Source organism: Brachyistius frenatus, unplaced genomic scaffold, assembly GCF_029030835.1.
Source record: "Brachyistius frenatus isolate BFR_SWC_R1_liver_20210118 unplaced genomic scaffold, ASM2903083v1 Contig_9, whole genome shotgun sequence".
Taxonomy (NCBI): domain Eukaryota; kingdom Metazoa; phylum Chordata; class Actinopteri; family Embiotocidae; genus Brachyistius; species Brachyistius frenatus.
In genome coordinates this window covers 6,954,164-6,966,367 of record NW_027210608.1, presented here as the reverse complement: position 1 = coordinate 6,966,367, position 12,204 = coordinate 6,954,164, and the positions used below count along the sequence as shown (strand labels likewise).

General features: G+C 39.8%; 1 protein-coding gene across 2 annotated transcripts in view; it reads left to right on the top strand.

Annotated features, from left to right (window-relative positions):
• LOC138616308 (FERM domain-containing protein 5-like) overlaps positions 1-12,204 on the top strand; it is a 65,075-nt gene that overhangs the window by 47,740 nt on the left and 5,131 nt on the right. For both annotated transcript variants that reach the window (XM_069690525.1, XM_069690526.1), the window contains 9 exons: positions 1,544-1,641; positions 4,973-5,096; positions 6,847-6,934; positions 7,082-7,170; positions 7,920-7,983; positions 8,444-8,535; positions 8,633-8,707; positions 8,907-8,975; positions 9,085-9,191. In XM_069690525.1, coding sequence (XP_069546626.1) covers positions 1,544-1,641; positions 4,973-5,096; positions 6,847-6,934; positions 7,082-7,170; positions 7,920-7,983; positions 8,444-8,535; positions 8,633-8,707; positions 8,907-8,975; positions 9,085-9,191 — 806 coding nt within the window. The remainder of the gene's footprint in view (positions 1-1,543; positions 1,642-4,972; positions 5,097-6,846; positions 6,935-7,081; positions 7,171-7,919; positions 7,984-8,443; positions 8,536-8,632; positions 8,708-8,906; positions 8,976-9,084; positions 9,192-12,204) is intronic.

Sequence of the window (12,204 nt, the reverse complement as noted above, 5' to 3'; positions counted from 1 at the left end):
GAGCACAATCTAAAAACGCTGACAGAGAGAGAACCAAAATGGCAGAAATAACATAAAATCAGTCTCTACGGCAGGAAAACACTGAGTTTATTGAACCAAAAGGGAGCGGGGAGATGTCTTTATCTTCTGCCCTTCTTGTCTCATAAAATCAGATCAGAATTATTCTTATATTTTACTGTTATTTTTTTTGCCTTTACAGCCAATTAATAACAGCACTGCAGCTTAGCAGAGAGGAATAATGTTTGATTTTGTATGAAATGAAAACCCTTTCAATACATTCTTCTCTACTGAGGTAAAAGAACTGGGAAGAAAGACGTTTTTGGATGTATTTTTAAGGGAAATTAAAGGCTGATTTCAGCTTGCTGTCTTTATCAAAGTAACCCTGAAAAAAATTATCTTAAAATCTTACAAAGACATGCAGTGATGAAGGTGCAAAGCCCACACATTTAACTGTATGAGCTTGACACGGTGAGCCTGTGTGCACTTGGGATTTGAGTATTTCCTTTTTATAAGCTGCGGTGTCATGGAGCTCCTCACTACTACTGTACTGTGTGTGGCATCCTTGACAGCTGAACAAACTGCTGCGAGGAGTGAGCCGGAGAGCCAACCAGTGCACAGATCCCTGTAAATCACATCCCTCGACTGGTTGCCGCGCAATGAAATCTCTCATTCGCAATCCAGCTCTTCTTGATAGAGCAGAGCGCCGGTGAGAGAGCTCCTCCATCCATCTGCTCTGACTGGAGGCTTTCACAGATACACAAATACACAGTGGAAGAGCAAAAACATCACCATTTATGACTTCACAGCAGTCCTATTTTTATTTATCATGAAATAAATTTGACATCGGCACCATTTTATACCTGTGCACAAATGATGTGGCAAAACCAATATGCTCAATATGCACACTGACTCTACTCTGACGTTTTTCACAGCAATGCTTTGTACTGCTTTACTATTTATTGCTCTGTTGCTTGGAGAGAAGTAGAATCAGAGGCGTACAAAATGAATCCTGGGCAAGAAAACTGGCGTGATAAATCTCTGGATGTTTTAGATGAGACCAGAAGATGGAGTTTTACCCAATGGACTTTGAAACACACCTGCAATCATATTAGAAATCATTTCAATTCTCGAAATGATCATGCATTACTTTGAGTTCTGCCTAAAGTTAGGATACGTCCCATTTCTAATACAGATAACTGTGGATAGCCAATCAGACAATCATAGCATCTAAATTGCTATTTTAAAATAATTATGGCTGAGTTGTGAAAGTGCCCAAGAATAATGGAGTTGTCAGTATCTAGTAACCGCAGATATCATGACCTCATGACAGTGGCCTCTTAAGCTGTTGTCATGTCTTTCACAGCAAACCGTTTATAGTCATCAGTCTCAAGTCCTATTCTCAAGATTTCTTCCTCTTCCAACAGTCTCTTGGCCACAGCCTCAAGGAAACATAAACACAACACAAACATCCACCCTGTATATCGTCAATGGTTGCTATATAAATAATGACCTCCAATCAGTTTCTCTGTATTCCACTCCACAGATATCTCGTCTTCCTGCAGGTTAAGAGGGATCTCTACCATGGTCGCCTGCTGTGCAAGACATCAGACGCAGCCCTGCTGGCTGCCTACATATTACAAGGTATTACAAAAAAGATATAGTCATTTATAAAAAAAAAAAAATACTGTTTTCAAAGTCTGAAACATGATAATAAACACTTGCCAAATGTGAACGTGTTTTTGTTACCTCACTGGGACCTTCTCGGGTACGGATATCACCCTCAACTGGATTGATAGTCCTAATGGGAAACAAAGTCTGGTCCTGATGAGGGAAAAGGTCATTTCTGAAGTCCTGGTTAAGGTTTAGGGAAGGTGTCACCTGAGGTTAGATTAAGGTAGGTATGACTTTGTTATGATTAAGGTTAGGGTTGAGGTTAGGCTGTCCACAATGAACGGAAGTCAATGCCATGTCCTAACACAGAGGTCTTCAACAGGGGGTCCGCGACCCCAAGGGGGTCTGCGGAGGTACTGCAGGGGGTCCGTGAAATTTTTGGTTGATTAGACAAGTTTTCTTCTTTTTTATTTTTTTTTTCAAAAAAATTTCCACAAATTGAAATGTATTTAAATACACATTAACATTAATCCAACATATTGTAGCGAATGGATAAATGGAGGCAGAAGATGTTATCTTTCAGTCAGAAATGGACACATTCAGCGACACACAGGAGCTTTCTCAAGCTGGACACCGGGTCACTCACAGCAGGAGACTAGCCTGGACCTGTCCCTCCAAGCCTCCTGCACTCCTCCAGTTTAATATAAAACACTATTTTATACAATATATATAGAAGGGGGTCCCTGCTCCATCTCTCTATCAGTTTGGGGGTCCTTGGCCTGAAAAACATTGAAGACCCCTGTCCTAACAAGGACAGCTGTGCACACTTTATAGGTTGAACACTCGGTATGTTTCAATCAAATCTGACTGTTTTGGCTCCTTTTGGTTTTCAGGCTCATGAACATGCAGAGCAATGGCACACATTAGGAAACAGTTTCCCTGTCACACACTCTGACACCCAGCAACTCTGCCTGCATTTTGTCTCCAAGCCATTCCCTGAATCTAAATGTTCTCCACATCCTTTGATTACCTGCAACAATATAGAGTGTCAATGTATTGGAAAGGATTGACTCGTATTTTATCTTCTCCTCTATTTAAGATATTCACATCTTAATATAATTTGCTGGTATCCACAGCACTGATGTGCACATATTTGACAAGTACAAGACAGAAGAACAGAGGGAAGAAAAACAGTTGAGTGAAAGAATTTGGTAATAAACATAGTCAGAGGGAGATTAACTGTTTGTGTAAGGTAAGGGAAACAAACTCTCAGGAGCAGGTTGGACCCAAAAGCAGGCACACAGCTCAAAAATATAAGAAAAGATGTATTTAATTAACAAATGAACAGGGCTAAACAACAGAAAGCAAGCCAGGCTGGGTCTGGTCAAACTCAGCAAGAAGGTTCAATAAAAGTAACAAAAGAAAACCAAACAAAGTACAGATAAAATGAAATTACTGAGAAACCAACTAAAATCCACAAAAGGAAAAAAAAAAAAAGCAGGGAGCTGAAGCAGGTGACTCGGGCACAATAGACAAACTGGACTCAAGGCAGACAAACTATCACAACAAACTGACAAAGAGGGGATGACAACTAAGGGAATATATACTGACAGGGGTGAGTGGAAAGTGAGTGCAGCAAGGGGCTGAAAGCAGGTGTGGAGGGTGTGGCAGGCGGGAAACAGCAGGGAAACAGAGACGGAAAACCACAGGTGAACACAAGGAGAAACAGGGCAGACACAAAGACCTTCAAAATAAAACAGGAAACAAAACAGGAAACAAGCTTAAAACATATCAAAAGCGACAGGACTCAAACCATACGAGATGACACCCAGTTTTTACTCTTTCTACCATCCAAGGCTTCAATAGCTGTCTCCTGCTTGTATACTCAACCTTTAACATTATCGTGTCAGACAATGTGAATCAATAATATCCACTGTGCATCTAAACTCTGAGGTTTTTGGTGGTTCAAAATGCAGTTTTCAGCAACAATGGCTGCCTGAGCAGGACGATGCTCCCCGGAGAGCAGCCATGGAGCCAAACTCTCCCTGTATCTCCTCCACCATCTGTAATCTGATGTCAGTGGAGTATAACCGAGGCTGTTACAGTGGCTTACAGCAATGCAGAGAACACTGGCAAGTGTTTTTATATTTTTTCTGATCGTGCACACATACCACCCAAAGAACGAATGCATGGAGACAAGATTAAATAAAAGATTTAGAAAGAATTTATTGGTCACTACACATTGTAGGTTCACTGCATTTAACACAGGGCTGCATTGCTTCAGTATTTACAGTTGTCTTCATTAACTAAATTAGTATAGCTGTCAAATACTTCACATCAGTCTTTGCAACTCAAACCAAAAAAATGTAAAGTTCCAACACTCCAGTAAGTCAAACCAGCTGAGATTCTTTGAAGTTATGTGGATCTTCATTTTAGTGTTGAAGCTCCATCTTATCAGCCTTGGACTATTCAGTGTGGACATATTGTGTGCTTTTTTTGTTTGTTTGTGAACAGGTAGGCTACATTGAATACCTCGAGTCCTTGGTCATAGCCCTTTATATTCTGCATTTGTTCACTGTGTACAGTGTACTTTATGCTGAGGTAATATCTTTGATAATATTGCACTGGAGCTTTTAAGGCTTTTTTTTTTTCGATCAAGACAACCACATGCAGAGATTAAAGTGGAAAGTTCTTGGTAACTGAAAACAATAGAACAAATTTAATACTTTTGATTTCTTTTTTTTTTTTAAGTAAAATACTTTTTGACGTCACCATTTTGACTTACGTTACTGCAGTGGTTGTTTAAACTGTAGTTTGTCAACACTGCTGACTACAGTGACCCTGAAAGTAAAACCTATGGATCAACATTACTTAGCTAGCTACTTAGCACTCACCTTTGCTTTCACTGTTGTTATTATATTGTTATTTTTAGCGTAGTTTGTTTGTTTGTAACAGCAGGGAGGACAGTCAGTTAGCACACTAACATACTGCAATAGTCTGTTGTGAAAAAAGGCTGCAGCTCCTCGAGGTCAAGTTGGAGCTTCTGTGTGTCTTTTAATCCACTGTTGAAAGTGTTGAAAGTGTGTCAACCTCGAAGCCAGTATCCTTAAAACATTAAACCAAGATAGTGTAGTATAGTTTGTATTGCATAGTTTATTTGTGTGTTTGGTGTTGAAAAAAAAAATCCAAGTAAAGAAGCAGTTTCTAAAATGTAGTGGAAATTCAAAATAATTTTGATAATTATTTTGTTAAAGTGTATTATTTCTTCACTTTTAATTCATCCTGCTTACTTTATTTGGAAATAAGCTGGATACAGGGTCTCTCTGTTGTCTCATCGGCCTTTTCTGTTCCCTTTTTCCAGCTGAAATCGGTGACTACGACCCCGGGAAACACCCAGAGGGCTACAGCTCCAAGTTCCAGTTCTTCCCCAAACACTCAGAGAAGCTGGAGCGGCGGATCTCTGAGATCCACAAGACTGAGCTGATGTAAGGTGACACATGTCCAGATCCCCGTGTACCCCTTCAATTCTATAGTAGCCACAGTTCAGGCATCCCAGAAGCATACCGAGCTTATAGCTCCTACGCACTGAACTCTTCCTCAGCGTCTGTGGCCCCATCTTAGCTTGCTGCTGACACTTTTAAATCTCTTTATAACAACAGCAGCGTTCTCATTTAAGATTGTGAAGGAATAACACCTGAGAACACGTTAACTTTCATTACAAGCGCAACACTGATGCATTTTAATCAAGTAGTCGTGTATTCTCAATTTTAGATTATGCTGAAATGGCAAAAGTGTTATGAATCAAAAGCTGTGATGAAGACGAGCATAGCCAGTCATTGTTTTTAGTGAAGTTTTTTCCCGATTATACAGTCCTGTCCAAAGGTTTTGAAGATGCTTTCAAATAGTATTCTATGAATAGTTTTTATCTTATCAGTTGACATCATGCTAAATTTTTCAAGGTACGTAGCGGGAAGGTTGTTCCACGCATCTTGAAGAACTTGCCACTGCGCTCATGTAGATTTAGTATCAGTGTCTTCTGTTTTTTAATGTAGTCCCGGACTGATTCCATGACGTTGAGATCAGGGCTCTGTGGGGGGTCAGACCATCTGCTGCAGGACTCCTTGTCCTTCTTGTAGCTGAAGATACTTCTGTGTAACTCAGACTGTATGTTTGCTGATGGTGTTGGGTGCCCAAAAATGTTTGCACAGTAACAGTATATATACTGTATAAAAATGTACACACAACCCAGGTGGACAGAGACACTGGTTATAGATCTGATCCTACACTGCCCTCTATTGCTTATTTCCACCTTCTGCCTACATATACATGTATTTCCCTGTAGTTCAGTTGCAGCACAGGGAAAAGTTGTGCCTCAACCAAACAATGGAAAAATAATGACAGTGCTGACATTCAGAGTAGATGACTGATGGGGTTACTCAAGATGGTATAAATTTCCTCCTACTTACATAAACTTAAATACCACTAAATATTATAATTATAATAACTGTATTCAAAGACTGTGAGTGTGGTAAAGGGATACATTTTATCAGGGTCTTATATGATACAAGAGTGGAAGCAATGAGCTACGACATATTCTCTACTTCAGCCAACATGACTCATGCACTAGTTTCAGTACGGATTATTAATAGAAGAAAGTATGGACAGCAGATTGATTTTTAATCCTCTATTAACTTTGGTCAGAACAACTGCTGTTAAAACATTAGTCACTGCTTTAACATTTGATCTCAAACCAAAAAAACGAGTCAGCTTTAGTTTCGTTCTTTGAGACACCGTGGACAGATTTGATTACGTATCTAATATGAGCAAAATATCTGCTCAAATTTGATCCTGGCATATAGGTTTTGAAACAGTATGTTGGTGATCCCAGACTTCCTCTGCAGCAAATTTAGTCTGTAACACATCCAGACATTTCAAGATCTACTCATTTTCCATTACACTGAGCTGTTCTTAAACTCTGCTTTGACAAAATCTTATTGACAATGACCGATATTTGTTCAGGTTGTAGTTGCTCAGGATCGAATCCTTTTGGCACTCTAATCAACAAGCTATATTTTTCATGATTGTAATGTCCTGAGGTTTAAGTTCAAACTAGTTACAAAATTCGTTGATTGCCTTCTTTTTTTTAGAAATGAACACAACCTTTAAATTAAATGATGGGTTGACCGATATTTGGGACAGAAGCCTGTACCTTAACTTATTGGTTTTTTTTCTCAGAGGTCAGACTCCTGAAACGTCAGAGCTCAACTTCCTCCAGAAGGCTCAGATGCTGGAGACGTATGGAGTGGACCCTCATCCATGCAAGGTGGTTTTTACAAAACAAATTTATGTTTAAGTAAATCAAAAAATGAATTTTACTACTGTCTTTAAGTGTCCTTTATCAGTGTAGGGAATTAAATAGAAAATATAATCTTTTTGTTCCTCAATAACAAAACACCTGTGCACCTGTCAGGATGTGTCTGGCAACCCAGCTTTTCTGGCTTTCACCCCTTTCGGATTCACTGTGCTGCAAGGAAACAGGAGGATTCATTTCCTCAAATGGTGAGTGAAGATGAGGAGTTAAAACTCCTATTTAATTGAAAGGTTCACATTACTGAGCAACAAGTTGAGCTTCGCGTGTATATAAAAAAAAAACACAATTACAGACATATTTTAACTAGATTTTATTGAATAAAAGTTGTCCTTCAGTTTTCAGCAAAACAGCTTGTGTAAAGGTAGAGTGCCAACAAACTCAACAAACTTCTTAATATTCAAGTCCAAATCTTCCACATAACACATCACAAATGATCAAAGATAGATCAACTGCTGCTCATTTCAAGATAACATAAGTGCATTAAAGCATTTTAAAAAAACAAATAAAATCCTAAAATTCTGATTTCATCCCTTGTTTGAAACCTCCACATGCAGTGCAATTTAGAGAAATTTTAAGCGAGGCAGTCCAAAAAACAATTAAACTGATCTAAAAGTAACAAGTGATCCATAGAAGAGGATAATAGTGACCTTTTCAAGACAGCTGAGTCAACCAGCTCTCAGACTCTGTGTTTTTGTTGTTGTTAAATCTGTTTTTGCAGCTTATTTTTTTTTCATTTTCTGTGAATCAATCAAATGAAACAGTGTTAGTCTTTTAATTCGCCTCCAGCCACAATTAATATTTTACCAGCTTTCTGTCTCCTCCTTCTTTCCCCAACTTTCTCTCTCATTCTCTCTGCTCACATCTGTTTCTCTCTTTCTTCATTTTTTTGTTTGGCTCTCTCCCTCGTTTGGTCTGTCCGTCTGTGTCTCAACCTCAGGGAGGAGGTGACCAAACTCAAGTTTGAAGCAAAGACATTCCATATATATGCAAATCAGACGGAGGTATGTCTATCCATTATTAAGAAGCTGCCTGTCCTGGCCTGTGGAGCAGGGGAAGTTAAATGAGTACGGACTTGTTTTATGCATGGAGACTGGGGAGGCAGTGAGCTCTATTCTTAATACAGAAGTAAATGAGGAATGATTTGACATAATGTGTGTTATCCAGTAAAGTAAAGATGCTGTCTGAGAGGTGGTTGATGTTCTACAGGTTTATTCTTCGGGGATTGCGTCGGTTGATTGATTATGGTACCCTTTAGCCAAGAGCTCAGTCAACCTGACAGTGGAAATGTCTTTACAATCTTTCCAAAAATATTTTCACGTCTTGAAAATAGCTATAGGATCTTGTTTGAAGGAACATATAAGCCTTTAAATAATAAAAGTTGGTGTTTATCAGTAAAGAGTTGTTAGTATAGTTAGTATATATATGAATATAATATGAGTTAAAGCACTGAACCTGTTACAGGATAAGAAGATCATACTGACTTACTTTGCACCTACACCAGAGGCCTGTAAGCATCTGTGGAAGTGTGGAGTCGAGAATCAGGCCTTCTATAAGTGAGTCACAGGATGTGTAAAAATGAACTTCACAATGGATGTCATTTCATTTAAGTTTATGATTGTTTTTATGATGTTTCTTTCCATTCACTCACAGGTTGGAGAAGTCGAGTCAAGTCCGCACTGTGTCCAGCAGTAATCTCTTCTTCAAGGGTAGTCGCTTTAGATACAGGTATTATAGGCACACAGTGTATTTGTGGTATAAAATGCATCACTGAGAAATATGAAGTATATATTCCAATATTAAATACGTGTCTGACTTTTTATAGAATTATGGCTAAAAATGTTGTACACGCATCCTGTGGTGTTGCAGTGCTGGTTTTAGTGGTTAATCACAGATGATCAGTTTTTCTTTTTCTCTGTTTTCTCAGTGGAAAAGTTGCAAAAGAAGTAATGGAACAAAGTGCCAAAATTAAAAGAGACCCCCCTGAGATTCACAGGTAACATTATTTAATATTAATTAAACAGTGTAATTGATCGCTTCAACTCTTAGCCCTGTACATTTATGATATGGATTTATGTGTATGTTTTTTTTTTTTTTTTTTTCAGGGCTGGCATGGTGCCAAGTAGGAGTTGTCCGTCCATTACCCACGGCCCTCGTCTGACCAGTGTGCCCAGGACCCGACGGAGAGCTGTCCACATCTCCATCATGGAAGGTAAAGCACACACACACACACACACACACACACACACACACACACACACACACACACACACACACACACACACACACACACACACACACACACACACACACACACACACACACACACACACGAGTTGAGAAATACTTTTTAAAAATGTAGCCGAAAAATAAAATCACTCATGTTGACGGGGGTCTTTAGACTGCTTAAAAACATCTGGATTGAGAGGCTGCCTGAGTGTTAAGTAGATGTTTGTCTGTTAGCAAGCAAATGTCAGTTAGTCCACCGGTTCCCCACCTTTTCTATCTGATGTCTCCCCTCAGACCTGAGATGAACCATCCAACGCCACACATAATGTTACCGATATCTGCACATCTGCTCACGCAATTTTATTTTTCCATGCAACTCTACCAACCATTTATCATTTACTTTTAGCAAATTATGTCAACCATTTATGCATTTTGTTCACTATTTCACCAATTACCAAGTACATTCTGCGAAGTATTCGCCAAGATAAGCCTTTACTTTGATCTAACTATAATTTATTAATTACTTTTAGGAATATTTCACACATTTATTCATTACATTTAGCTATTTTCGAAACTTTATTCGTCAAGTTTATTTTTCTTTTCACCGGTTATCCAATACTTTAGTATTAGCTAGCCCAACTAAAGTTTTAGCTTACTTTACATTTACGTGACTGCTTTTCCACTATTTAGTTCACCATTTTAAAATTGCTATCCATCATGCTTATTATTTTATTATTTTCAGATAACTATTTGAAGCTTTATCTATTACTCTTAGCGGACTTGCAGTATGTAGGATTTATTGACATATTGACTGAATGCCCCATCCTTCACCCACCCTGTCAAGTGTGTAGCGTGTAGCTGTGAAACTAAAGAAAAAGTGTTTGGTTTGTCCTTTCTGGGCTACTGTAGAAACATGGCAGTGCAACATTGTGCACTCTTTGGAAGAGGACCAGCTCTCTGTGTGAATATGAAGGGCTCATTCTGAGGTCACGAAAACATAGTGATTTATATAACAACAATGAATACATAATGATGAATATTATATATGATTTCTAGATCCCTGGATTTCAGATTAGTTGAGCTACTTCTCAGTCTTTCCACATTACGTAGCCACTGGCAACTGTCAAACTAAGCCCTGAGGAACAAGAGCCGTGTGGTTGGGAGTCACTGTCTACCTCCATGTGATTTGATCTGTCATGGATTACACATCCACAGCACAAACGTTCTGGGGTCCTCTTTAACATTCTCACACAATTTCAATACACTCACACTCACACACACACACACACACACACACACACACACACACACACACACACACACACACACACACACACACACACACACACACACACACCTGTATGGGCAAAGTAGCGTACAGTATGTGCTTTTCCATGTTCCATGTCAGTCATTCTCTCGGTATTTGTGCAATATCTCGCTCTTTCTCTCCTGGATGTGTGTTTTCTGAACTACACAAACACACACACTGAAAAGCACCCAACAGCTACCGGCCTGAGGCATTATTTTGACATGAGGAAGTCATCCTGTCAGTTTATAAAGGGCACTTACTGTCCCCTTTTTCCTCCAACAGGCTATTAACCTTTTGCCTGTGCTGCCACTGGGAGTAAGTTTGCTCATAGATGATCAGCTTGGATCAAAGTAATAAACTTACTGTTCACATGGTTTGTCTGTTCACAGAAAAAAAAAAAAAAAAAAAAAGGTCTTTTGTCAAACTGTCTTCGTCTCTCGTCAGGGACATGGGGAACTGTTTCTGACATTTCACCCCAATGTTGCAACAGCGAAACAAACCCCTCCGTGTTTTGTCCTGTTGCTCTGTCTGCGCTGGTATTTACACTGGTAATAATATCTCAGCCTGAAAATAGCACCTGCTGTCAGGGGCCATGCTGCGTGTGTCACAGCCAGCAGCAGGGGTGGGGAGGCGAGGGGCGCTGTGGCACAAGTGGCGCGCATTCCTGAGCCTTGTCTTTCACTCTTTGACTGTCTTTCTGCGTGTCCACGACTGTCAGCCTGCCTGCCTGCCTGCCAGCGTGTGGGAGCTCACTGCGGGGAAGTTTGCACTGCCAGCCACAGTCGGACATAAAGACAGACAGCGGACGAAAAGACGGTTTGAAGAAAGCCAGACTAACGAAAGAAAGCAGCAAAACTGTGTTGAAACACAGTGAAGGTTAAACGGGTGGTTGTTTTTTGTTTTTTTTTTTTGCTCCCTTTGAATCATGGTGAAGTGTCTGATCCGGATCAAGACCAAGGTGAACGTTCACTTGCGTATGATCAACCATTGTTATCGGGATGTGAAGGTGCGTGTGCTGTCTCTGGGACCCAGGCTGTTGGGCAAGGCTCTGGGGGTCCTACCGCTCTTCCCTGCCCTCCCTGGGGGATCTTCTACCTCAGGCTCTGGTCCCGGGTCAGTACAGAACTCCAGGACTCCTTCCAGACTAGCTGTCCCACCCCAGTTTCATGGCTGCAGCCCTGCAGCCGGCTGTGCAGGTAAAAAAAAAAAAAACAAGGCTGGTTTAATCATACAGGATTATGGACCGCTGGCTTCATGTAGTATCGGCTCAGACATTTTTCAAACTGGATGACTTTCTCTTAGTGATGTTTGACCCAAATATAGACACGCTGTATGTTTCTCTAATGCCAAAACCCAAATGAACATCACATCATTATGAGATTATCTAATAAGATGTTGTTTAAGTCTACTGCTGTGGTTATCAAAGTTTAAAAGTTGACATTGTGATTAACTTCTAGAAAGAAGCTGTGAAAGTAATGAGGATGAAGTAAGCTGATTAAGTTCTTAGAGGACGTTGTTCTTGTGTTTCATGTTTACTTTTCACGTAGAGTTGCCACTTGTAAGTGTTTCATTCGGGCATAGATTACATGAAGGGAGGAGAGGATCTGTTTCTTGAGCAAATGTTGTGACAAGCTAGCCATTACAAACAAATCAGGCTTCCCCTTCTGGCTATATCAGAATCAGAAAT